Source organism: Cetorhinus maximus, chromosome 2 (assembly GCF_964194155.1).
Source record: "Cetorhinus maximus chromosome 2, sCetMax3.hap1.1, whole genome shotgun sequence".
Taxonomy (NCBI): domain Eukaryota; kingdom Metazoa; phylum Chordata; class Chondrichthyes; order Lamniformes; family Cetorhinidae; genus Cetorhinus; species Cetorhinus maximus.
In genome coordinates, this window is record NC_135880.1 from 180,043,868 (window position 1) to 180,071,331 (window position 27,464).

General features: G+C 43.0%; 1 protein-coding gene across 2 annotated transcripts in view; it reads left to right on the plus strand.

Annotated features, from left to right (window-relative positions):
• Positions 1–11,519, plus strand: part of unc45b (unc-45 myosin chaperone B) — a 51,049-nt gene extending 39,530 nt beyond the window's left edge. For both annotated transcript variants that reach the window (XM_078529838.1, XM_078529829.1), the window contains exons 17-20: positions 4,253–4,368; positions 7,031–7,148; positions 8,213–8,368; positions 10,902–11,519. In XM_078529838.1, the coding sequence (XP_078385964.1) occupies positions 4,253–4,368; positions 7,031–7,148; positions 8,213–8,368; positions 10,902–11,174 (663 nt within the window). In that variant the 3' untranslated portion in view covers positions 11,175–11,519. The remainder of the gene's footprint in view (positions 1–4,252; positions 4,369–7,030; positions 7,149–8,212; positions 8,369–10,901) is intronic.
• Positions 11,520–27,464: the final 15,945 nt, after the last annotated feature.

Here is a 27,464-nt window from a genome sequence, read left to right on the forward strand (position 1 = left end):
ATACAAGGCCTTAATTGAAAATAAAGTCAATAATACATGAAGAGGAATTATCTCATAATGATTTGATTGGTAGCACATTGTAGCTCAATACTTCATGCTTAAGGAATTTTATAAAACCTTGATTGCTTTTCTCATTTTCACACAAACAGTATTGGTTAGTTAGATCATTGCATGGTACTGAGTTGAGCAGAGTCCTAAAGATTGTTTTTGCCTGTGTTGTCAGAAGACAGCTTCTAACGCAATTCAAAATACAGTTCATTCCTCTGAAGAAATGAGCTTTGAATGTGAGTAAATCATGCCAGGAATACACAACCGGGTAGGCTGCCTCTGAGAGAGGAAAACCCAGATTCTGCAGCGGTAATGATGGTGAAACTGTTAGTATTCGCCATGACTACTCTTCTGAAACTGACAGGAATTTCTGGAGTCCATACATGTGCAGTTAAATGTTGAAATCCCAAAGTTGCTGTCAGTGATTCCATGCTTCTCCACAGGATGTGCTGCTGAGGTCCCCACAGTCTACAACCAATTGGAAATGACTAAACTGATGAGCACCTCCATTCTAATGCTGCTCGCCTTTCTGTAAAAATCATTTGAAAAAGTTACACCTTGCTGAATGAGGAGTAACTGGCTTTTTAACATAATTACTACGGAACAGCCTCACTGACCCTGAGAAACTAATTTTATATTTGTGGAATGTCAAATTTCTCTAACACAATAGGAAAAAAATCGCCTTTTCTAATTTAAAAAAAAAAGTTTGTTAATGATATTTCAGCTTCTACATTAATCCTTTGTGTAAAAGTTTAAATAAATGTGAAAAATTGAGTGCAGTTAACTTTCTGGCTCCCTCTCTGCGAGAATGTTTAATGTGATTGGCTAGCTACCCTGCTTAATAATATCACGGTTACATACCTGAAGGTCCCTTTGACTTGCTGACATCATTATCAACCAATGATTTAGACTCACGTTCGAATCAGGAGATCGTGGGTTCAGGTTTCATTTCAGGAATTGAACACTCCATCTTAGCTGGCACTCTAGTGCAGTACTGAAGGAGTGCTTCACTGTTGCAGGTGCTGACTTACAGATGTCACATTAAACCGAGGCACTGTCCAGCCTCCCGTGCGAAGATAAAATATCCTGCGGCATTATTTCAAAGAAGATCAGGGAAGTTCTCCCCAGTGTCCTGGCCAATCTTTTTCCCTCAATCAAAATCACAATGGCAAATTATCTGGTCATTATTACATTGCTGTTTCTGGGAGCTTGCTGTGTGCAAATGGCTGCCGTGTTTCTTACATTAAAATGCTTCATTAGTTGTAAAATGCTTTAAGACGTCCAGTGGTCATGGAAGGTGCTATATAAATGCAGGTCTTTCTCTTTTTTTGGGTGCTAAACTGGCATCAGGATCCACGCCACAGAAATCACTAAATCTTTGTGGGCAACTTTCTTCGAGGTTGGTGACTAGTGCCCTCGCTTCACCCTCTGACTGCAAAATCAAGGTCAAAGAATTTAATATTTCACCTGTGACCCTTCGAGAGAACCCTCGTGTGCAATATTCAGCAATTATTTGGAATTTCCTTTTCCCTTATCAATAATGATATAACATTTTGTAAATGGTAATATCATTATTTATAGATGATTTAGATCAATATGGTGTAGAACTCTTCATTGTGAAGAATTAATGAGGGAATTTGTGTAAGAATGAGATGAGGAAATGTGTAAGCTTGAACTTAAAGAATGGGATGGACTGAGTTACCACTTCTCATTCTTACCTTCTGCTGCCTTATATTAATTAATATTAAAAAAAAAAGCTCAAAAATGTTTTTGAGAACTAAAATTAATTAACGGGCAACTGAAGTCTCCTGAAGGTTTCGAGTGAGGTCACCAAGTTGTTGACATTTCACTTATCCATATGTGCGTTTAACTTTTTTGTCATTCAATCTCTCCTGCCTTTCACCCTATCACAGACCTTCCTTTTGCCTCTTGCTCAAATCCTGCTACGTTTCTAACTTCTCCCGGTTCAGATGAGAGGTCACAGATTTGAAATGCTGGGTGGAATCTTGCTGAGGCACCGGGGGCCTCACCTCCTGGCTGGAGAGCAGGCGAGAGAACCCCATTGCCTCTTTTCAGGAAGTCCCGCTCAAGCACAAGCCGATCAGGCAGTGGCGAGGCCGCCGGCGAGAGCACATGATTCTGCCCGTTAACTCTGTTCCTTTCTCTACGGAAGCTGCCCGGTCTGCTGAGCATTTCCAGCATTTTCTGTTGTTACTTCAGATTTCCAGCATCCGCACTATTCTACTTTACTTTAAATCTTTTACTTAGCTTGACTCATCTTGTTCATAACCCATTGAAAGCCCAAATGAGAAGGGTGCAGCTAAGTTAATGTTGAAGATTTTTCTTCGCACATTAAGAGCCAGGCTCCCGGGTGCAGACTCGATGGGCCAAAGGGCCTCTTCTGCACTGTGTGATTCTGTGAAAAGTAGTCTCACTGGTACTCGGTAGTGTTGGAAACTGTTTGGGCTTAGTGGAAGCATTTTTAAACTGAACAAACTTTGGGAAAGAAGGCAGCTTTAGGGTGAGTCCTTTGGAAGTCTTTTGTCACAGTAGGTCCAGCTTGTTGCTAAGCTTTTAACAAATTAATCCTCTGCTTTCTTCGGGTTCCCTGTCACAGAAGGGCTCCTATGTAATTAATACAATTAAAAGAATGAGTTTGTTATCAAGCCTTGAGGCACATTTAATCAGCTGCGCAACCCTGAGAAGATTAGTTTCCACACTCAAAATAAATGCAGGGATAAGCTGAATTCAGGTCAATGTCCTAGAGTATCATTCTGGAGAGTAGCCTGAGCATCTGTTGGTTCTTGGGGCTAGGCATTACTCCATGAAATATGGGCGATTTCAGGAGAGAAACTAGGCCAACATGTAACCATTTTTCTAAATGCAACCTCCACTACATCTACCATTCCTGCCCATTCCATGCAGCTGTATGTACTGGACGATTGACGCTGACCATTTTGCATGACCATAGGGGTCACTTACAAAGATGTCACTTGAATCTTAGAATGCTCCTGCCATTTCAGGCAGTTGAAACAGCTGTTTGCATCTGATTAAAGTGCTGCTGCACCATGACAGGTAAAACTGAACAGAGCACGATCTCTCTCTCTCTCTCTCTCTCTGTCTCCTAATTGGAACATTACTGGGGCATTTAGACAGAGCAGCAAGTGCAGAAATGGTGGATGAAGATTATCTCCAAAAAGGCCATTGCAGGTAGCAGGCAAATTATGTTCATAAGTGGCCAGATTTAGCAGTGAAAATAAGGTGAGACTCTCGGCCCTCATTCTATTAAGAAGTAAATCGGACGGCGCATTTAAGCAGTTTCACATGGGCAATTAAACATGGAAATCAGAAGTTGCCATCTGAGTTGCCCTACTCCTCCACAAGCTTCGTTACATTGGTGTCTTATTGTGAGACTCGACATTGAAAGGCATGGAACAGCATAAAGTTGCTATGTTTGATTGATAGATACTCACTGAACTCAACAGGAAGTTAGGACTTGCTGATTCGAGTGTTAGTGAATCTTTAATAGAACGATATGTCTTAACTATGGCTAAACAAACTCTCTGGCACTGAAAATTAATTTTAACAAGTGTGGAGAGCATGCCTTCAGCTTTTCTTTATTGTTGGAAATTTTTTGAAGTGTTTTTTTTAACTTTTTAATTTTGTCTTGCTGTCTTTAAATTGCATCTTATTTCTCTCTCTTAATTTTACTTTCTGTACTTGATTTGATGTTGAATTAAATATTTTAACTGTCACTTCCTGGTTTAGACTCTGTGCTGCTCATTAAAGGTTCTCCAATCTGGTTGGTTATGGAGATACAATGTTGCTTGTCCTGTTCACAGAGGTTTGAGATGCCCTCTAGAGGGTGCTGAGATTTTTGGATAGTGGGCAGACAGTAACTCCCAGTGCAAAAGCCCATAAAAAGTCAATGGGTGAGTGCAAGTGTAATGAAAGGTTGGCATTAGCAAGTTGCACAGGGAGCAAAATCCGGCCTGAAATGCCCAGCAAGGAGAATGTTCTGAATTGGAGTCATTCTGAATAGATTAACTTGGCACAATAGCAGAGCCCCATAAGGTTGCTTCATCCATTATGGTGTGTGTAGGCATCTTAAAAATAACCATGTGATTAGAACATATAAAAAAATACCATCTAACTGTGTAAAATTTGGCTTAGAAAATGCATCTTTTTGGCACTTTCCTTACAGATCTATGAAGTTGTGAGGCCACTCGTCAGTTTGTTGAACACAGAGCTTGACGGTCTACAAAACTATGAAGCCCTGATGAGTCTCACAAACCTTTCAGCAAAAAGTGAGAAGCTAAGGCACGTTCATTATTGTTTCTTAAATTACGTAAATAAGGTTTTACCAATCGCTGTTTTGGAACTTTAACTGAAGTGTGTGTGTCTGTGTGTGTGTGTCTGTGTGTGTGTGTGTGTGTGTGTTTTGTTGAATCTGACAGCACAGATGGAAGCCCTTCGGCACAACAAGCCTGTGCTAGCTCTTAGAAAGAACTATTCAGTTAGCCCCATTTCTCTGCTCTTTCTCCACAGCCCTGCAGCTTTTTTCTTTCAAAGTTTTTATCCAATTCCCTTTTGAAAGTTATTATTGAATCTTCTTCAAATGCCCTTTCAGGCAGCACATCCCAGATCACAACAACTCGCTGCTTAAAAAAAGTTTCTCCTCATCTCCCCTCTAGCTCATTTGCCAATTACCTTAAATCCCTGTGCGCTGGTTACAGACCCACCCACTAGTGGTAACAATTTCCCCTTATCGACTCTTCCAAAACCCTTCATAATTTTGAACGCCTCGACAGTAATTCCTCCAGTGACACCGACACCCCATGAAAGAATTTAAAAAAAAAATGCCTAAATGCCTTTTTTAATTTCAAAATATGCAAAACATTTTTGTACATGAAACTTGTGACATATACTCTTTTATTTCTTTCTCATCAAAATGAATCCAGTCAACCCCAGAGAAATGTTCAGAAGAACACCCTCATTTTCAGTGTTTTAACTAAAATATTGAAAACAGTTGATCTACTTTTGATTTAGAATTTAAATTACCCATTCCTCCCCTCTTATTTCACAAAGGTTCAATGCATTATTAGATCACATGACACACATATTCTCTGCCGGGCCAAGTGGACGTTAACTGACCAGAAGATCAATGCCAATTACATATGGAGCTGAATTTTTTTAGCTCGTCGGGTTTTCACTGCCTGTCCAACCTTACGGTTGTAAGGTTTTTAACAGCTTTATTTTTTATTTTGAAAACTGTTCTTCCCCCTGAGGAAGCTCTGTGCCTCAGGGAACTTTTCCAGTGTGTACTCACGCACATGCACAAACTGACGCTCTTGTCCCACTCCCCCTCCCACCCACAACACAGGTAGCGCTGAGCGCTGAGTGCTGCTGCTCGTGTTTCACACTGGGCGGGCCTTAATCAGCCTGCCAGCATGAAATCATGGTCCAACCCTGATTGTGGGTGGCAGTCGGCTTCCCAACTGCCCCCACCAGCCCCAGAGCCCACCTGACAAGGCAAAATTCTGCCCATAATTTACTGGTGTTTATGCTCCCTGCAAACCTAGCTCTCGCCCTCTTCATCTCACTCTAACAGCATACTCTTCTATTACTTTCCCCCTCATGTGTTTATCTAGATTCTCCTTAAATCTATCTATGCTATTCATCTCAATTACTCCCTGTGGCAATGACTTCTACATTCTCACCAATCCTTAAGTTTCTCCTTAATTCCCTATTGGATTTATTAGGCACTATCTTATATTAATGAAGGCCTTGCGGCATCCCTGCCTCTGAGACAGAAGCTCTGAGCTCGAGTCCTACCCCAGGACTTGATGGCCAAGCAAAGCGCTTTCATAACGCGGCCAAACAGGTTGAGTATCCGCCTGCAAATCCTTCCAACACACGCCAATGGCAGGTGGTAAGAGAAGGAGAGATTCCTGGTCAGCCATGTGATGGAAAGAAAGTTGGATCCTCTACCATCGCTATCCATAGCTCCAGACTACAACATGCATGGAAAGGCGCAGGTTGCCACAGCAACTCAGACTCTCTGAGGGAACTGTAACACAGGAGGGAGGAGAGCAAAAGAGAAGGCCCATGATAAGGTGGAAGGCAGGGGAAATTAAATGAGAAAATGAATGATGGTGCAAGGCAAAGACGAGAGGTAATGAGACAAAGTACATGAGACAAGACTGTATAAATGGTTACAGCAGAAAAGCAGAGGCCGAGGAAAGATGGCAAATCTGATAAAGGGAAGGTTCTTGTAGCAGAGAAACATGGGGACACTCCAGAGTTACAGGCGACTGCAAAGGCCATGTAAAGGTAGTGGACCTCACACCCCATCTGTTTGTAGTTCAATTACTAACATTGTCCTATTTTCTGACATATTTTTGTGTGTCAGTCGTGGCTCAGTTGGTAACATTCTTGTCTCTGAGTCAGAAAGTTGTGGGTTCAGGTCCCGCACCGGAGACTTGAACACTAAATCTAGCCTGATACTCCAGTGTAGTACTGAGGGAGTGCTGTGCTATTGGAGGTACTGTCTTTCAGGTGAGCCATTAAACTGAGGACTTGTCTGTGTTCTCAACTGAGCATAATAGATCTCATGGCACTATTTTGAAGAGCAGGGGAGTTATTGCTGGTGCCCTGGCTATCATTCAGTCAACATCACTAAAAAACAGATTATTTAGTCATTTCCCTCATTGCTGCTTGTGGGAGCATGCTGTGTGCAATAAAAACAGAAAATGCTGGAAAAACTCAGCAGGTCTGGCAACATCTGTGGAGAGAGAAACAGAGTTAATGTTTCGAGTCCGTATGGCTCTTCTTCAGAGCTTGCTGTGTGCAAATTGGCTTCTGTGTTCACTACACTACAACAGTGATTACACTTCAGAGGTACTTCATTGGATGTAACGTGCTTTGGGATGTCCTACAATTGTGAAAAGTGCAATATAACTGCAAGTCTTCCTGTTTTTAGGCAAAAAATAATCAAGGAGAAGGCGTTGCCTGAGATTGAATGTTACATGTTTGAGGAACATGACCAAATTCGACAAGCAGCCACTGAGTGTATGTGCAATATGGTCGTCTGCAAGGAAGTAAGTGAAAACCCAACCCAGAAAGAGTCAACACAACCTTTATTAAACATTTTGGGGGAAATGGGTTACTTTCTTCATCAACTGTGAACAGCTTTAGGAAGGAGATAAAATCCTTCTGTCCAACAGAAACTCATCAATATAGGGATTCAAATTAACTTGAGCCACAATCAATGCTCCAACATTGGGCCAGATCTTGCTGCAATGAGATATCACACTGCTTGTCCCATTGGCATTTCCCACACCCTTGAGCATGAACTTTTTTGCACCGTAACTCGCTGAGAGTGTGAGCTGATGACGACACACTGAGGGCAACGGGACATCTGGGACCTCAGAGAACGACAACACCAACAACCTCTCTCCTTAACCACTGAGATTAAAGGGTTCAGAAGTAAACAAGAGGAATGACTGTGAAGGAAATGAGGTCAATTAGAGTGAAATCAGGACCAGAAAGAGAGAGAAAGAAAGACTGGCGAGGGGGGCTGGGGTGGAGGGGGGGGGGGGGGGGGCGATGTTGACAGAGTGTGGAGAGAAAAAAAACAGAAATAAAAAATAATTTGGAAGAAATTAACATCTGACATTTTCTAAATTTCCAACAACAATTCACTACATGCAGGAATGAGACTTAGCAGTTTAAATTGCTCCCTTTCTGGGCTGGAGAGGTTGATTGGCATTACATTAATAATTATCAGTAAGTCTAAATAGGTACTTACACTGTTAGTTACCAGCTGCAGTGAGTTTAATAGGCAATTAATATGCAAATCCAGCAAATTCTTAAAAATAACAGGGAGGCTAAGGGTGACAACCAGTTTGTGTGAAGCCATTGGAGGATTGGAGTAAATCAAGCAGCAAGTTCTGGAGATTTACATCTCAGTGTATCTCCATCCCCTGAACTCACTGCATTGGCAATTTGCTCATTAATAACAGGGTGCATCATTACCATTTCAGGAAGGTCTGTCCTACTGTGTTATCGAAGCGGTGAATATTGTCAATAGTGTCAAACAAGGTTATGGTTGAGTCAAGCACTTCAGTTGTTAGAGCCCTGAAGTCCTCTTATTTTTGCTAAGGTTCAAGAACGCTTTGTGGCTGAAGGAAATGACCGATTGAAGCTGCTGGTGCTGCTCTGTGGTGAAGATGACGTAAAGGTCCAGCGGGCAGCTGCAGGAGCTGTTGCCATGCTTACCGCGAGCCAGAAGGAGCTCTGCCACAAGATGACAAGAGTGGTGAGTGCCACCAATTGACAGCTGCAAGACCAGCTCAACGCTGTAATTCTGAACAAAAGAAAGGGCTGGTATTTATATAGCATCTTTCACAGGATGTCATAAACGCTTTACAGCCAGTGAAGAACTTCTGATGTGTAGGTGTTGTTGTAATGTAGGGAAATGTGACATAACACTGAGAAGGTCTCATCTTCCCTCTCAGGTGGATGTAAAAGATCCCACGGCCGCTATTCAAAGAGGAATAGGTAGCATGTCCTGGCTGATATTTAATCCTCGATCAGCATAACTAAAATAAATTGTCTGGGATCTTACTGTGCACAAATTGACTTCCTCATTTGCTACATTACAACAGGGACTACATTTCAAAAGTACCATATTCGCTAGAAAGAACTTTGGGACATCCTGAAAGGTGCAATAGAAATGCAAGCCGGTCAGTACTTCTGCATATGATAATGTCATTGAATGTGCCATCAGTAAAAGGCACTAAACTCATGTGCCCTTGGTAAACTATTGCTCTTCATCCTTCTTGACTTATCTGTATCCTTTGACACTCGAGATGCACCATCCCCGTCCAATGCTTTTCCAATATCGTCCAGCCGGGTGCAATGGCTCTTGCCTGGTTCCTTCTTATCCAAACATAGCCAAGGAATCATCTTCAATGGTTTTTCTTCCCACTCACACACCATTATCTCTGGAGTTTTGCATGGAACTACTCTAACCCCTTTTTCTCATCTACATGTGCCCCTTGGCGACATCATCCAAAAACACAACATTACTTTCCACGTCTCCATAAGAATTAAGAACAAAAGAAATAGGGGTGTGACCATTTGGCCTTCGCATCTGCTCTGCCATTCGGTATGTTTGTGGCTGGTCTTCTATCTGAACTCCACTTTCCTGCCCACTCCTCATATTCCTTAATTCCCTGTAAGATGAAAAATTTATTGATCCCAGCCTTAATTTTTTTCTTTATTCTTTCATGGGATGTGGATATCACTGGCCAGGCCTGCATTTGTTGCCCATCCCTAATTACCCTTGAACTGAGTGGCTTGGTAGGCCAGTTAAGAGTCCAGATGTGGGTCTGGAGTCACATGTAGGCCAGTCCAGGTAAGGATGGTAGATATCCTTCCCTAATGGACATTAGTGAACCAGGTGGGTTTTTACAATAATCAATGAAGTTTCATGGTCACCATTACTGAGACTAGCTTTATAATTCCAGAATTTTTAAAAAATCAATTCCAACAGCTGCCCTGTTGGGATTTGAACCCATGTCTCCAGAGCATTAGCCTGGGTTTCTTGATTACTAGTCTAGTGACAGTGCCACTCTTCCACCATCTCCCCTAAATAGAGCATTCACAACCCTCTGGGGTAGATAATTCCAAAGATTCACAACCCTTTGAGTGAAGAAATTTCTCCTCATCTCAGTCCTAAATGATTGACCCCTTTATCCTGAGACTGTGCCCCCGTGTTCGAGATTCCCTGACCAGTGAAAACAATCTCCCAGCGTCCACCCTATCAAACCCCTTCAGAATATTGCAAGTTTCAATGAGATCGCCTCTCATTCTTCAAAACTCCAGAGAGTATAGGCCCAATTTACTCAGCCTCTCGCCCAAGGACAAACCCCTCATTCCAGGAGCCAATCTGAAGAATATTTGCTGTACGGCTTCCAAGGCAAATATATCTATCCTTAGATGTGGAGTCCAAAACTGCGCACAGTGCTCCAGGTGTTGTCTCACCAAAACATGATTTAATTGTAGCAAATGAATGCTGATTACACAACTTTACCTCAGCACCACCTCCCTTGACACCGCGCGGCCACCCCCCCCCCACCCCCCCACCTCTCACTGTCTCTAAATTTTCTCCAATTAAATATTGGGAAGACTGAAGCCATTGTCTTTGGTCCCCACTGCAAACTCTGATCCCTATTCTCTTCTCACTGTCAGCTGTTGAGGTTGAACTAGACTGTTCAGAATCTTGGTGTCGTGTTTGATCCGGAGGTGAGCTTCTGAGCACATCACATCTCTGCAGCATCACTAGGATCGCCTATTTCCACCTTCATAACATCACCCAATTCCACCCCTACCTCAGTTCATCTGCTGCTGAAACCCTTGCTTATGTCTCTATTACCAAGACCACTATTCCAATGATCCTCTAATTTCCATCAACTTGAGTTCATCCAAAACTCTGCTGCCCATATCATTACTTGCACCAAGTTCTGTTCCCCATCACCCCTGTGTTGACCTATATTGGCACCTGGCAATGAACAAATTTAAAATTCTCATCCTTGTTTTCAATGGCTTCACCTCCCCCCCACCATGTCTCTAACATTCACATCACTAATGAGGTAATCCACTCTTCAGTCAATCAGTGGCACTGGAAACTCTATTGCCCTTATATGGCCATGACTCCATTTTGTTTCTCCCAGATTCTCCCATCGCTCCCGTCACTATGGCATCTCATAGCAGTTTGCCGTTAACAGATTGGAGTGGGATTTTTGAAGGAAATTTGATTGGATTTTACCTCCTGTCTTTGTTCACAGACTGCTCAGTGGCTGGAAATCCTTCAGCGACTCTGTATCCATGACAACATGGAAGTTCAACACCGAGGCCTGGTCATCGCTTTTAACTTGATGGAGGCAGACGTGGAAATTGCCAAAAAGCTCATTGAGAGTGAATTGCTGGAAGTCCTGACTGTGATTGGAAAACTGGAAAATAATGTAAAAAACCAAGACATTATCAACATAGCTCGTGACTGTTTGGTGAAAGCAATGGATTACTCTCTTATTAAACCAACATCCCAGTCTGGAATATAAAGAGGAGCCAGTGCAAATGGCTTATATTACAAAATTAGGCTACCCTGTGAGAAATTATTGGCTATTTACTCACAGCCTGTATCACTCCAAACACCAACTGTTTTTTTAAACTAATTGCCATTTTGACAATGTTACATGCACGTTAGAAAGTATTTGTCAGAGTTATCTGAAATAGTTGTTGACTTCATTCTTGCAACAAACTTTTAACTGGAAGACAAGCATCAAAAATGAGTAAATGTGCTGGTTTTAATTTTACATTTGCATTTTTAGTGTTGCACTTTGAATATTAAGGACTGGAGCCTAAACTTTCCTTTAAGCAAGTAAAGAGGTTGCTGTTAAACAGTGTACTCGAATGTTTTTTATTTACTGGTATATGCTCATATTCTCCTCAGATTTTGAACAATAACAATAACTTGCTTTTATGCAGCATCTTTAACACAATGAGAGCTCTGAAGACACTTCGCAGGAGGTATTATTGAACAAGATTTGACACTGAACCTCATAAGTAGATTCCGGACAGTGACCAAAATCTTGGTCAAAGAGGTAGTTTTCAAGGAGTGTCTGAAAAGGAGACAGAAGGGGCAGAGAGGCTTAGGGAGGGAATTCCAGAACTTAGGGTCTAGGCAGCTGAAGCCAAGGCTGCCAATGGTCAAGTGATTAAAACCGGGGATTCACTAGAGGCCAGAATTGGAAGCTGGAAGAGGTTACAGACATAAGGAGAGGTGAGGCCGTGGAGGGATTTGAAAACAAGGATGAGAATTTTAAAACAGAGGGCCTGCTGGACTAGGAACCAACATAGGTGAGCAAACACAGGGTATGATGCATGAATGGGACTTGGTGCAATTTGGGGAATAACCAACATTTCCCAAATTTGAGATACACCAACTTATTGCGGAAACTGTTAAAATAAGTTGCTGGACTGATTGCTAAGTCTCTGTCAATTCTCACTGCCTTCAAAATCAATAAAAATGAGAACATTAAAAGAAGGATCATGAAAAACAAACCTGAGACATAGGAACAAGAGTAGGCCATTCAGCCCTCCACCATATGATGGCTGATAGCATCAGTAGCAACAGCTTCATGATATTTGACATATGTTAGTATTGAAACCTTGGACTTCCGGGTATCATGCGCCACATGGTATTGTTCATGTGTAGGCTGTTTATTGACCATGTGCATGAACCACTCACCACATGTGGTGAATTGGGAATCCAAATGTGTGGAATTGCATTTCTGATGATGAGACGCTATGATTCAGCATGTGATCTCAATCCTCCAATCTGTATGGTGTGTACATGGGAACATTAACCTTTTTGACTGCTTCTTGCTTAAAATGCCACGTTTTTTTTTAACACTGTGAGCGTTAGACTGATTTGGTCACTGAATAAAGGAATGAGTTGTTTGCTCAATAAATACATATGTGTGAAGTACTTTACCTGTACTGTGTGTGAGGTGTTTTCTACTAAACTTAGTGCTTGCGGCTAAAGCAGTGTTTTGTAACCTCACCTGTGTCTCCAGCACCTTCTAATAGACAATGCTGCTTATATGTGGTAACTGGAACAAGTGTTTGTTCTGTTCCCTGTACCTGATTTGTGGGATGATTTCCTGCATTGGATGCCAACACACCAATCGATGCCAGGTTACACCCACTAATGTCTGCCAGCAACAATTACTTGGATGTATATGCTTGCTAACATCAGTATACTTTTGTTAATAACTTTTAGCCTAGAAACTTGAGCATCTACAAAATGGTGAACATGGGTTTAGATAAAGGCAAAATATTGCAGATGCTGGAAATCTGAAACAAAAACATAAAATGCAGGAAAAACTCAGCAGGCCTGACAGCATCTGTGGAGAGAGAGGGACAGAGATAACATTTCGATTCCTTATGTCAGATCTGAAGAAGAGTCATACGGACTCGAAACATTAACTCTGTCTCTCCCTCCACAGATGCTGTCAGACCCGCTGAGGTTTTCCTGCATTTTGTGTTTTTGAACATGGATTTAGAGTTGGGTTGCAGTGATGTTTCAACAATGTAAAAGCAGACCAGAACGCCCGATGTTTACAGTATGGAATAATTAGAACTGGGACACTGCAGGTCTTCATGACAAGTAGTGTCTCAGGAACATGGAAACATGTGGAGGCCATTCAGCCCCTCAAGCCTGCTCTGCCATTTAAGTATCTAAGTTTAAGATCTGTAACTTAACTCCAACTACACAACTTGCTCTCATAACCCTTAATGCCCTCGCCTAACAAAAATCTATCAATGTCAGTTTTCAATTGACCCCCAGCTTCAGCAGCTTTATAGGGGGCATTTCCACTTCCCCTTGTGTGAAGAAGTGCTTCCTGTCATCACCCTGAATGACCTGGCTCTAATTTAAGGTTTACGTCATCTTATTGTGACAATTCATTATACTGATATGCAGAAAGGATTTGTCCTAGTGCATCACAGACGCCTTGAATATTGCAGAGCAGAAACCCGAAAAGGCTCACTGTAGAATCCTGCAAACGAGCACCGAATCCAGGCTTGATACCCCCAGCACAGATAGAGTATGGAATTGTCAGAGGCAACAACTTTCAGAGGAGACATCAAACCAAGGACCTGCCTGTCCTCTTAGGTGAATGTGAAAGATCCTACTGTACTTACTTTGACAAGGAACAGGGGACACCTCCCGCTGTCCTGGCCAATATTTATCCCTCATCAACATCACTGACACAGATTGTCCAGTCATTATTGCTTTGTTGTTTTTGGGAACTATTGTGTACAAATTGGCTCCCGTGCATCCTACATTCCAACAGTGACTGCACTTAAGAAGAAATACTTCATTGGCTGTTCAGCATTTTGGGATATCCTGAGGTCATGAAAGGTGTTAAATAAATGCAGGTCTTTCAAAAAAGAAGTGTTTAATGGGAAGCTGGATAAGTACATGGGAATGAAGGGAATGAGGGTGTGTTGATAGGGTGAGAAGAAGAGTTGTGGGGGAAGACTCCTGTGGAACATAAATACCAATATAGACTATTGTGATATTATACTGATATATTACCTTGGGCTTATTTATTGTATAAGACACAAGGCACTAATCTCTTAAGGGATTGGGTAATCATGTTGTGGGTTCATTTATTAAGACTAGGCACATGAGAACAGTTATACATAGGTATAAAGCTTGAAGGTATCAGAGCTGTGTGCGTGTGTTCTGCTGAAAGCAAATGTGAAACTAAGGCTGGGTCACATGACACATTTCCCTTCTAGTGATGCCATGCTGCTATCCCTAAAAAGCATATTGGGCTGAATGACCTTTTTAACGTGGTGCTGTACATGCAGTGTAATCTCCCACTGTAACTTGCGCGGAAACTTTGGTGTGAATGCAAGTTTGCGCAGTTTCTCCAGGCCGTCTTCATCAGTGTTCTGACAAAATTGCAGCAGCGAAGCCGGGACAAACCCAGCGGATATTCCATCCACCATTGCTTTGCTCCATCTCTCTTCTCACTATTTCCCTTATCATTCACTATCTCTGGCTCAGAAAGGCAGTCACGGGACCCCATTCCTCTCTGATGTATATGTAGCTTCTAGCAGGAGGGCAAGGCCAACCATGGGTGAACTCCCTTTAAGAATTTTCCTCCTTTGTGAGGGCATCATTCAGCATGTGATCTCAATCCTATTTGCACAGTGTGTACGTTTGACTGCTTCTTGCTTAAAATGCCATGTTTTTTTGAACACTGTGAGTGCTAGACTGATTTGGTCACTGAATACAGTTAGTTGATTGCTCAATAAATACATATGTGTTAAGTACGTTACCTGTACTGTGTGTGAGGTGTTTTCCACTAAACCTAATGCTAAAACAGTGTTTTGTAACCTCACCTGTGTCTCCAGCACCTTCTAATAGACAAAGCTGCTTATATGTGGTAACTGGAACAAATGTTTGTTCTGTTCCCTGTACCTGATTTGTGGGATAATTTCCTGCATTGGATGCCAGCACACCAATCAATGCCAGGTTACACCCACTAATGTCTGCCAGCAACAATTACTTGGATGTATATGCTTGCTAACATCAGTATACTTTTGTTAATAACTTTTAGCCTAGAAACTTGAGCATCTACAAAATGGGTGAACATGGGTTTAGAGTTGGGTTGCAGTGATGTTTGAACAATGTAAAATCAGGCCAGAAAGTCAGATGTTTATGGTATGGAATGATTAGAACTGGGACGCTGCAGGTCTTCATGACAAGTATTGCACAGGAACATGGAAACATGTGAAGGCCATTCACCCCCAGCAGTCCTGGCCAATATTTATCCCTCACCAATATCACTGACACAGATTGTCCAGTCATTATTGCTTTGTTGTTTTTGGGAACTATTGTGCACAAATTGGCTCCCGTGTGTCCTACATTCCAACAGTGACTACACATCAGAAGGAATACTTCATTAGCTGCTCAGCTTTTTGGGATATCCTGAGGTCATGGAAGATGCTAAATAAATTCAGGTCTTTCAAAAAAGAGGTGTTTAATGGGAAGCTGGATAAGTACATGGGAATGAAGGGAATAAGGGTGTGTTGATAGGGTGAGAAGAAGAGTTGTGGGGGAAGACTCCTGTGGAAAATAAATACCAATATAGACTATTTGATATTATACTGATATAATACCTCGGGCTTATTTGTTGTATAAGACACAAGGCACCAATCTCTCATAAGGGATTGGGTAATCATGTTGTAGGTTCATTTATTAAGACTAGGCACATGAGAACAGTTATACATAGGTATAAAGCTTGAAGGTATCAGGGCTGTGTGTGTGTGTTCTGCTGAAAGCAAATGTGAAACTAAGACTGGATCACATGACACATTTCCATTCTAGTGATTTCATGCTGCTATCCCTAAAAGGCATATTGGGCTGAATGACCTTTTTAACGTGCTGTACACGTGGTGTAATCTCCCTTCGTAACTTGCATGGAAACCTCGGTGTGAATGCAAGTTTGCGCAGTTTCTCCAGGCCGTCTTCATCAGTGTTCTGGCAAAGTTGCAGCAGCGAAGTCGGGACAAACCCAGCGGATATTCCAACCACCATTGCTTTGCTCCATCTCTCTTCTCGCTATTTCCCTCATCATTCACTATCTCTGGCTCAGAAAGGCAGTCACGGGACCCCATTCCTCTCTGATGTATGTGTAGCTCCTAGCAGGAGGGCAAGGCCAACCATGAGTGACCTCCCTTTAAGAATTTTCCTCCTACGTGAGGGCAGCATATCTGATCCCCACCCAGGCCTGCTCTGCAATGGTATGGTTCAGACTAATCAGCCCATGTTAGGAAAATTTCCTCCATTTACATGTGTCTTAAGAATTTCTTTATGTGGTGTTCCTGCTCTGAAAGAAGCTCTCCCTACTGTGTGTAGAATCATGAATGCAAATTAGTCACAGCTCAAATAGTTAACTGTACATTAGTGTAAAATAAGTAACCTCCTCTCCTACCGCCACAAGTCAACTAAGCCATTTTAGTATCTTTGCAGCCAGCTTTCTAATCATACTTATCTGCTGATTCACTCTCCTGCTGATTCATTGACCTATCTGATATCACCTGTCACCACTTCACAATACAGCTTATTGTCCATGCTCCATGTCTTGTGAAAATCTTGGCTAGTTTCACTAGACTGGTTTTTATCACCACCTTGATTTTATTCAAAACAGTAATTAGAGCAAATTCTTTAATTGTTGCCAACTGGATTTTTTGATAAAGGCAAGGGCCTTTTTAAGTAACCACAGTTGACAGATTTAATCTGGTTAAATATTAAAAAGGAAATTCAAGGAAAATTCAAAAATACAAATGCAATATTAATGGGTTGTGATTAGTTTCGGTCTTTGGCTGCCTGAACCCTAAGCTCTGGAATTCTCTCCCAAAACCTCTCCGTCTCTCTAAGTTGAATTTATATTTCATATCCTTGTGTTCTAATGCAACCACAGTTGCCAAAGGTGGACCAAACACAGAGTGGGTGATAGACAAAAGGTCAGAATTGGAGGAATGCAGATATCTCAGGAGTTGTAGGGCTAGAGGAGGTTACGAAAATAGAGTGGGCCAAGGGCATTTGGAGGAATTTGAATGCAGCAAAGAACATATTAAATTTGAGACATTACTGGGCCAGGAGCCAGTGTAGGCCAATGAGTGTAGGGTGCAGAAGGCAGTTGCTTAATTATGGCCCCTAGTTCTTGCCCATATTTGGAAATATCAACTCCAAATTTACGCTATTGAAACCCTTGCTTAATTTTGCAAGCTTATATCAGGTCACCCCCTCCATCTTCTCTTTTCTAGAGGAAGGAGCCTGTTCAATCTTTCCTGATGGTGAAAATGCCAAGTCTGCACAGGGAAGCAGCATTTGCAACTCATAGAAAGTCAAACAAGAAATGGGAGAAGTAGGAAGCAAGATGGTAAGGTCAGGCTGGTCAAGGCATAGCAATGGTGGAAGTCAGGGTCAATTCCAGATTAGGTGGATTATTAAAGTATCAGAACTGCTATGTGCTCTCTCATAATATCCTCAAGGGGTCATAAGTATTTGCAAAACTAAAACCAGCTTCTGGATTTTGAGACCACTGACATAGAACTTTCCAGTACAGAAACAGGCCATTCAGCCCAACTGGTCCAGGCTGGTGTTTATGCTTTTTAAAAATTAATTCATGGGATGTGGGTATTGCTAACTAGGCCAGAATTTATTACATATCCCTAATTGCCCCTTGAGAAGGTGGTGGTGAGCTGCCTTCTTGAACCGCTACAGTCCATGTGGTGTAGTTACACCCACAGTGCTGTTAGGGAGGGAGTTCCAGGATTCTGACCCAGTGACAGTGAAGGAACGGCGATATAGTTCTGAGCTGCACATGAACTCCTCCCACATACTTCATTTCAACCTATCAGCATATCCTTCAAGGGAAGTGTCCTGATGGAAGAGGTTAGTTGCTCAGACGAATAGCTAGGCTCACCAAGATTCACAATTCTTGTCTTATTCCCAACGATTCCATCCTGGCCTAATACCTGCCCCATCACCAGGCCAGACATATCAACCCAGATGGAAGTACTTAGTGAGCATGAGGACCTGCAGAATGCTGTTCATCCACAGAGAGTGAGAAGCAACTGTCACTGGATATATGACGGCGGTGTACCCAAAGACCTTCTGTATGGTGAATTGGCCACTGGGTCACGACCTCTTGGGCACCCATACCTTCGCTACAAGGACACCTGCAAGTGAGGTATGAAGAGGGTGGACATTGACACTGATAGCTGGGAGATGATCACTGACGGCCATGATCTCTGGAGGCTGACAGTTTGGAAGGGCCTTGGAGGAGATGAGCAGAAACAAAAAGCACAGCTGGCCAAGAAGAGGGCCCAGAGAAAACAGAGGCCAGCAAATCATGTACCTTCTCAACCCAGTGCCTTCCTCTGCACCTAATGTGGCAGGGACTGCCACGCCAGCATGGGGCTGCTGAGCCACGCCAGGCGATGCTTGACATAGAGGTGATCACCATTGTCTTTAATGAGACTGAAGGCTGCCACTTTCAAAGGGGAAGCTAGATAATCTATGTAACTCTATATAACCTTCATGGTTGAATTCTCCATTCCAGTTTCAGTTTTTTGTTTTGGTTTATTTGCTACCTGTTCCTTGGTAACGCAAAAATACAGAGTTAAAGGAATGTGCCTTAAGGATATATCTTATCACCCATATCCTGAGTGCATTCCGCACTTATCAGACGGGCAAGTGAATGCTCCATTTAAATACCTCGCCTTCGATATTAATATAATTCACTGTGACCGGCAATTGAAGTTCTCATGGTGGCTTAGATTTAAAAAGTGGTTTCTTATTTCTACAGGTTTTCAAGAATGGCAGTATGGATCAGGAATTAATTTGATTGATGGGGTTTAGAATGCAGAAAGTGGCATTAAGAAAGGATCCATATGGTTATCTCCCAAACTGTGTGTGATCACAAGCCATGTTTGGGTTTAATCCACGCTTAGTGCATAGATTCAGTAAACATTGACATAAAAATAGCGTCAGCTCCAGGAAAAGCAGCACATGCCTGGCTGTCAAAACATTTACATCGTTAATTAATTGAGGTTTAAGGTTTCAATGACATTTCTGGAGCAAGTTAGCAACCTGTTACTTGATTTAATACTGATTCTGAGCCTTCCTACACTTTCCTGTAACTGTCTAAATGGCTGTGGCGTTCACAATGGCTTCAATTCAGGATGACACTCCCAGTATTGAGGGGGTGCTGCACTGTCAGAGGTGCAGTCTTCCAGGTGAAATGTTAGACTGACGCCCCATCTTCCCTCCCAGGTGGATGCAAAAGATCCTGTGGCCGGTATTTTGAAGGAGAACTGGGGAGTTCTCCCTGTTGTCCTGATCAATATTTATCCCTCAACTAACATCACAATAAAACAGATTATCTAGTCATTATCACATTGCTGTTTCTGGGAGCTTGCTGTGCACAAATTGACTGCTGCATTTCCTACATTACAACAGTGACTACACTTCAGAAGTGATTCATTGGCCGTAACACTTGGGGAATACCCTGAGTTTGTGAAAGGTGCAATATAAATTCAAATCTTCCCTCTTTCTAATTCAACAAACCAGATCTCACCACTGATTTTAATAGGGGACAGAGCTGGGGAAATTAACTGTTCAACTTTCTCACTGAAGATCCCTGTGGAAGAGTGCAAAATTCCCAAAAAATTAGGGTAGGGAATGGGAAAAGTCACTATAATTTCCTGGAATTTCTGCACCATAGGAATGGTGCAGAACCTTCTTTTTCTGCATTAGCTGTATCGACATCATAGGCTAATATCCATATTCCACCAACATTTATGTGAGCAGCGCTAGCTAAACCAGGCATGACCTGCTGAGATGGTAGTCCTGGGCCTGAATTTTTCAATCAGCGGGGGGAGCTTGGCGGGGGCAGAGTTGACCACCCCCCTCAATCGGCTCCGCGCTACCACTTTACGCGGGCGGGCCAATTAAGGCCTACCCAGCGTAAGACGCAAGCCGTAGCGCTCAGCGTTACCTGTGCAGGCGCGGGGTGGGGGGGGGGGGGGGGGAGCGGGAGGGGGTAGGAGGGAGAGTCGGGGCCAGCGCTCTTTCACGTATGCACACGAAAGAGCGCTTCAATCTCCCCGAGGCACGGAGCTGCCTCAGGAGGATTGAAGCGCTTTCGAAATAAATAAATAAATGGTTTGAACATCTATTTAAATATGTCTCCTCATGTGACTGTGTCACATGAGAGGGGACATGTTTTTATATTTCTGAAATTTTTTTATTTCAGTAGTAAAACTTTAGGAAAACTCATCCCGCCTGTGGATGAGGTTTCCTAAAAAACGGGAAGGCCGCTTGGCCTTTTCGCCTGCCCGTCAACCGTAAGGTTGGACGGGCATCGTAAACAATGACCTTAATCACTTCATTAATGACCTGAATAGGCTGTTTACATATCGGCGGGTGCACAACCGACTCTGGTGTGTGCCCGCCGAATGAAACATCGCGAGACTGTGCGTCGGGACGCATGCCCGATGTCATCGCGCATCATTTTACACGCTGGCACGTCGGGCCCGCCCCCACACGCCGACTGAAAAATTCAGGTCCTGATAATGAAAACTTCTAAATGGAAATAATATGAAGAAGGGTCTTGAAGATTTCAAGTGATGGGGCTGTGACTATTTCTTTTGGCAGTTTGTTCCACTGCAGGATTGTCTTTGGGAAGAAAGATTGTTGATACACTTTCTTGGAAACAAATGGTCTTTGTAGTTTGTAAGCCTTGTACTGTGTCGCATATTTTCAGCCAATTCAGGTTTCATTGCCTTCCCTTACCTTGGTCAACCTTGTGAGGTCATTAAACCTCCTCCCGCACTGTGTGGTAGTTCATGGGCTGGTGGAGATTGTACTCTGTACAGGACAAATGGAGGTGACCCCCATGACCAGACAAGACAGGAAACAAAACATAAAATGCTAGAAATATAAAGTAGCCCTGTGAACACATAAAGACAGAAAAGATTGATTAGCATTAAGGGTAGAGATTCTTTTGTCATTGATGATCTCTTGATGTCTCTAAAAAAAGAGACAGTTCAAGTACAGTCAAGGTATATTCCTACAAAGGGGAAAGGTAGGGCAAACAAATCAAGAGCTCACTGGATGATGAAAGAGATAGAGATGAAGATGAAGCAGAAAAAGCATGCTTTTAACAGAGTTCAGAAGGATAATACAATGGAGAACCAGCTGAATTATAGAAAGTTCAGGAATTGAGAAAGCAGGTAAGAGAAGTTAAGAGACAGTATGAGAAGAGACTGGCAGCTAATATAAAAGGGAATCCAAAAATTCTATAGGCATATAAATAGTAAAAGGGTGGTAAAAGGAGGAGTAGGGCCGATTGAGACCAAAAAAGGGATTTACATGTGGAGGTGGGGGTCATGGCTGAGATATTAAATGAATGCTTTGCACCTGTCGTTACCAAAGAAGAAGATGCTAACCCTGCTCGTGGTGAAAAAGGGGTATTTCAGACACTAGAAGGATTTAAAATTAATAAGTGAGATGTATTAGATAGGCTGTCTGTGCTTAAAGTTGATAAGGCACCAGGATTGGATGAGATGTATCCAAGGATACTGAAGGAGGTGAGAGCGGAAATTGCGGAGGCACTGGCCAAAATCTTCCAATCTTTCTTAGACTCGGATGGTGCCAAAGGACTGGAGAATTACAAATGTTACATCCTTGTTCAAAAATGACTGCAAAGATAAGCCCAGCAACTACAGGCCAGTCAGTTTAACTTCAGTGGTGGGGAAAGTTTTAGAGTGTATAACTCGGGACAGAATTAGCAATCACTTGGGGAAATGTGGGTTAATTAAGGAAAACCAGCACAGATTTGTTAAGGGCAAATCATATTTAATTAACTTGTTTGAATTTTTAGATGAGGTAATGGAGATTGTTGATGAGGGTAACACTGTTGATGGGGTGTACATGGACTTCCAAAAGGCATTTAATAAAGTGCCACACAACAGACTTGTGAGGAAAATTAGCGCTCATAGAATAAAAGGTAAAGTAGCAACATGGATACAAAATTGGCTGAGTGACAAGAAACAAAGAGACATGGTGAATAGCTTTTTTTTGGACTGTAGGAAGGCTTGTATTAGAGTTCCTCAGGAGTTGGTGTTAGGGTTTCTGCTGTTCCTGATATCTATCAGTGACCTAGACATTGGTGTATAGGGCACAATTTCAAAATTTGAGAATGATATGAAACTTGGAAGTATTGTGAACCATGAGGGGGATAGTGTAGAATTTCAAAAGGACATAGACAGGTAAGTGAAATGGGCGGACAAGTGGCAGATGAAACTCATGCAAAATATTGCAAAGTGATTCATTCTGGTAGGAAGAACGTGGAGAGACAATATAAAAAATAAAGGATACAATCCCAAAGCGGGTGCAGGAGCAGAGGGACCTGGGTGTACATGTGTATCAATCATTGAAGGTGGCACAGCAGGTTGAAGGCATGGTTAATAAAACATATGGCATCCTGAGCCTTATCATTAGGGGCATAGAGTACAAAAGCAAGGAAGTAGTGTTAAAACCATATAAAACACTGGTTCAGCTTCAACTGGAGTATTGCATCCAGTTCTGGGTGCCATATTTTAGGAAGAATGTGAAGGCATTAGGTAAGGTGCAGAAAAGGATCATGAGGATGGTTTCGGGTTACGTGGATAATTTGGAGAAATTGTGACTGCTTTCCTCGGAGAAGAGAAGGTTGAGAGGAGATTTGATAGAGGTATTCAGAATCATGAGGGGTCTGGACAGAGTAGACTGGGAGAAACTGTTCCCATTAATGGGTCATCTGTGAGCCAGAGGGCACAGATTTTAGGTACAAAAACAAAAATTGCTGGAAAAACTCAGCAGATCTGACAGCATCTGTGGAGAGAAAGACAAAGTTAATGTTTTGAGTCCGTATGACCCTTCTTCAGATTTTAGGTAATTGCCAAAGAAGCAATGGTGACCATTCCAGGAAAGACCTTTTTACACAGTGAGTGTTCAAGACTTGGAATGTGCTGCCTGAGCATGTGACAGGGTCAATTGAGGCTTTCACAAGGGAATTCACAGGTATCATTATCTGAAAAGGAAAAATTTTCAGGGCTACGGGGAAAAGGCAGGGGAGTGAGACTAAGTGAATTGTTTCTTCAGAGGGCCATTCATTCATGGGATGTGGGTATCACTGTCTAGGCCAGCATTTATTGCCCATCTCTAATTGCCCTTGAGAAGATGTTGGTGAGCTGCCTTCTTGAACCGCTGCAGTCCATGTGGTGTAGGTACACCCACAGTGCTGTTAGGGAGGGAGTTCCAGGATTTTGACCCAGCGATAGTGAAGGAACGGTGATATATTTCCAAGTCAGGATGGTGAGTGACTTGGAGGGGAACTTCCAGGTGGTGGTGTTCCCATGCATCTGCTGCCTTTGTCCTTCTAGATGGTAGTGGTCATGGGTTTGGAAGGTGCTGACAAAGGAGGCTTGGTGAGTTCCTGCAGTGCATCTTGTAGATGGTACACACTGCTGCCACTGTGCGTCGGTGGTGGAGGGAGTGAATGTTTGCAGATGGGGTGCCAATCAAGTGGGCTGCTTTGTCCTGGATGGTGTCAAGCTTCTTGAGTGTTGTTGGAGCTGCACTCATCCAGGCACTTGGAGAGTATTCCATCACACTCCTGACTTGTGATTTGTAGATGGTGGACAGGCTTTGGAGAGTCAGGAGGTGAGTTACTCACCACAGAATTCCCAACCTCTGACCTGCTCTTGTAGCCACAGTATTTACATGGCTGAGTCCAGTTCAGTTTCTGGTCAATGGTAACCCCCAGGATGTTGATAGTGGGGGATTGAGTGATGGGAATGCCATTGAATGTCCAAGGGCAAAGGCTAGATTCTCTCTTATTGGAGATGGTCATTGTCTGGCACTTGTGTGGTGCGAATGTTACTTGCCACTTGTCAGCCCAAGCCTGGATATTGTCCAGGTCTTGCTGCATTTGCACATGGACTGCTTCAGTATATGAAGAGTCGTGAATGGTGCTGAACATTGTGCAATCATCAGCAAACATCCCCACTTCTAACCTTATGATGGAAGGAAGATCATAGATCATTGATGAAGCAGCTGAAGATGGTTGGGCTGAAGACACTACCCTGAGGAACTCCTGCAGTGATGTCCTGGAACTGAGATGATTGACCTCCAACAACAACAACCATCTTCCTTTGTGCTAAGTGTGACTCCAACCAGTGGAGATTTTTCCCTCTGATTCCCTTTGACTCCAGTTTTGCTAGGGCTCCTTGATGCCACACTCGGTCAAATGCTGCTTTGATGTCAAGAGCAGTCACTCTAACCTCACCTCGGGAGTTCAGCTCTTTTGTCCATGTTTGAACCAAGGCTGTAATGGGGTCAGGAGCTGAGTGACCCTAGTGGAACCTAAACTGAGCATCAGTGAACAGGTTATTGCTAAGCAAGTGCAGCTTGATAGCACTGTTGATGATCCCTTCCAATACTTTACTGATGACCGCAAGTAGACTGATTGAGCATGAATTGGCTGAGTTGGATTTGTCCTGCTTTTTGTGTACAGGATATACCTGGGTAATTTTCCACACAACTGGGTAGATGTCGGTTTTGTAACCGTACAGGAACAGCTTGGCTAGGGGCGTGGCAAGTTCTGGAGACAAGTTCCTTTAAGATCCTTTAAGACTGTTGTAGTGCGGCCCAGTCGCTTATTTGTACTAGAGTTGATCTGCAGACAATTTTTTAAGTGGAAGTGTTAAGTTTATTTACAATACAGCCAGCAGCAACCACACGTGTGCTCTCAACTCCATCTCTATCTCCACACTGACTGTGGAGGTAGCCCGCGCAGCTCACACATTGGTTTGCACAGATCATGTGATCTTACATCACAGGACTATTCTTAAAGGTAGTGTCCAACATTTAACAAAACCATAATTACTACACCCTCAAAACCTACCTCTTTGATCAAGCTTTCGATTGCCTGTCCTAACATTCCTTTATGTGGCTCAATGTCAAAGTTTGATCAATAAAACTATGTGGGAAGTTTTACTATCTTGGCTGAGGTACCAGGGTGGGAGATGAGGAGAAGTGTTCTAAAAGACTTCGATATTATTTTGAGAGCAGGAGAGTTCTGGCCAATATTTATCGCTCAACACACATCACTTAAAAAAAAACCGGATTATCTGGTCATTTTCACACTGCTGTTTGTGGAATCTTGCTGTGTGTAAATTGGCTGGTGTGTTTCTTACAGCAATGACTACACTTCAAAAAGTACTTCAATGCCTGTCAACACTTTGGAACATCCTGACATCAGGAAAGGTGCTACAGAAATGCAAGGCCTTTCTCTCTAACTCTCTACCTGCAGGGTCACCGGCATTCGAATGAGGCTTAGCACACTCTGACAATGGATTGTGAGAATATTTATGCAGAGGCTCTCTCCATGGGCACAATAAAGATTTGTAAAATCAATAGCCTAATGGAAAATGCTCCATGTTGATAGTCTAAAGGTCTTTCACCTCAAAGCTAATTGTAAGTCATGACTCTTTCAATGTTTGACAATGAAACAATGATAGTTGTTCACTGGAGTCATGTTCACTACAATGGGCAACACTCCATTATTTTTGCAACAGCTCTCTATATCTTTTTATGATTGACAACCCTAACCAGAGAACAGGGCACTGTCAAGACTGAAGAAGAAATGAGATCAACTTAGGAGTAGAGAGAAAGACGGGAAAGATTGTAGGTCGTAGGAGCAAAGGGAGACAGGGGAACTGAGGAATGTAACAGTTTGAGGGTCTTGAGAAGGAGAGAAAATCAATGCAAGGCAGTTTGCAGTGTGCTGATAGATTATACTTTCCTGCAGAGAACTTCAATTGCCTTTTGTATTTTAATCAGATGGGTGAAGAACTACAGGAGGGAGTAAAATTTGAAAAACATATTTGCTAGGTAAATTGAGATGGGGTAAGAGGAAAATGGATGGAAGGAAGCTCATGTGGCCTGTTTCTGCACCTTAAACTCCTATGCATAGGGACACAGGAACTGTTGTGCAGCCACTGTAATTGCCACATCCTAAAAGTTAAATTTGCGCCTGCCATTCATTCAATTTGTCCCTTATTCTCCATGCGTTTGTATGGAGAACACTCATTTAGGCCACGTACACTAACCTGTCCTTCAACTCTAATGTTTTACTCATGTGTTTCCTATTTCCTGGTTTAATAACTTTACATCTTTTAGTTTTCCCTTTACCTTTAGTGCCTAAAACACAATTTGTGACTATTAAGATGCAAACATTTTAATTTGTATACAGTAAATTCCGATAAACAGCAATGTGATAGTGACCAAATAATATGTTAATGAAGTTGCTTGATGGATAAACATTGGCCCAGGACATTGGGGAGAGCATCTCTGCTCTTCAAAATAGTGGCTGGGAGATCCTTCATGACCATCTGAGAGGGCAGGTGGGTTTAACGTCTCAAGTGAAAGACAGCACCTCCAATAGTGCGGCACTCCTTCAGTACTGACCCTCCAGCAGTGCGGCACTCCCTCAGTAATGACCATCCAACAATGCAGTGCTCCCTCAGTATTGACCCTCCAACAGTGCGGCACTCCTTCAGTACTGGCCTTCCAACAGTGCAGTACTCCCTTGGTACTGACCCTCCAACAGTGCAGTGCTCCCTCAGTAATGACTCTCCAACAGTGCTGGCACTCCCTCAATACTGGCCCTCTGACAGTGCGACACTCCCTCAGTACTGACCGCCCTAGAGTGCAGTACTCCTTCAGTACTGACCCTCTGACAGTGCAGCAGTCCCTCAGTACAGACCCTATGATAGTGTGGCACTCTCTCAGTAATGAATCTACGACAGTGCGGCACTCCATCAGTGCTGACCCTCGACAGTACAGCTCTCCCTTGGTGCTGACGCTCCAACAGTATGGTGCCCCTTCAGTGCTGACCGTCGACTCTGCAGCCACACTTTCAGTACTGTCCCTCTGACAGCACAGCCCTCCATCAGTACTGACACTCCGATGGTGCAGTACTCCCTCAGTATTGACCCTCTGACAATGCAGCGCTCCCTCAGTATGAATACTAACTAGGGGTGAGTGGGACAGGAAGGTGTACTGGCATGGTGAGCTTGGGAGGGGGGGGAATGAACGTGTTGGGACTGTGAGGTTGGGAGGGGGAAGGAGGGTGTCCTGGAGGAGGAGGGAGTACAGGAGGGAGGAGTATGGGGGGTAGGAGGATGTAATGGGGGAGAATGTGGCTAGTGGG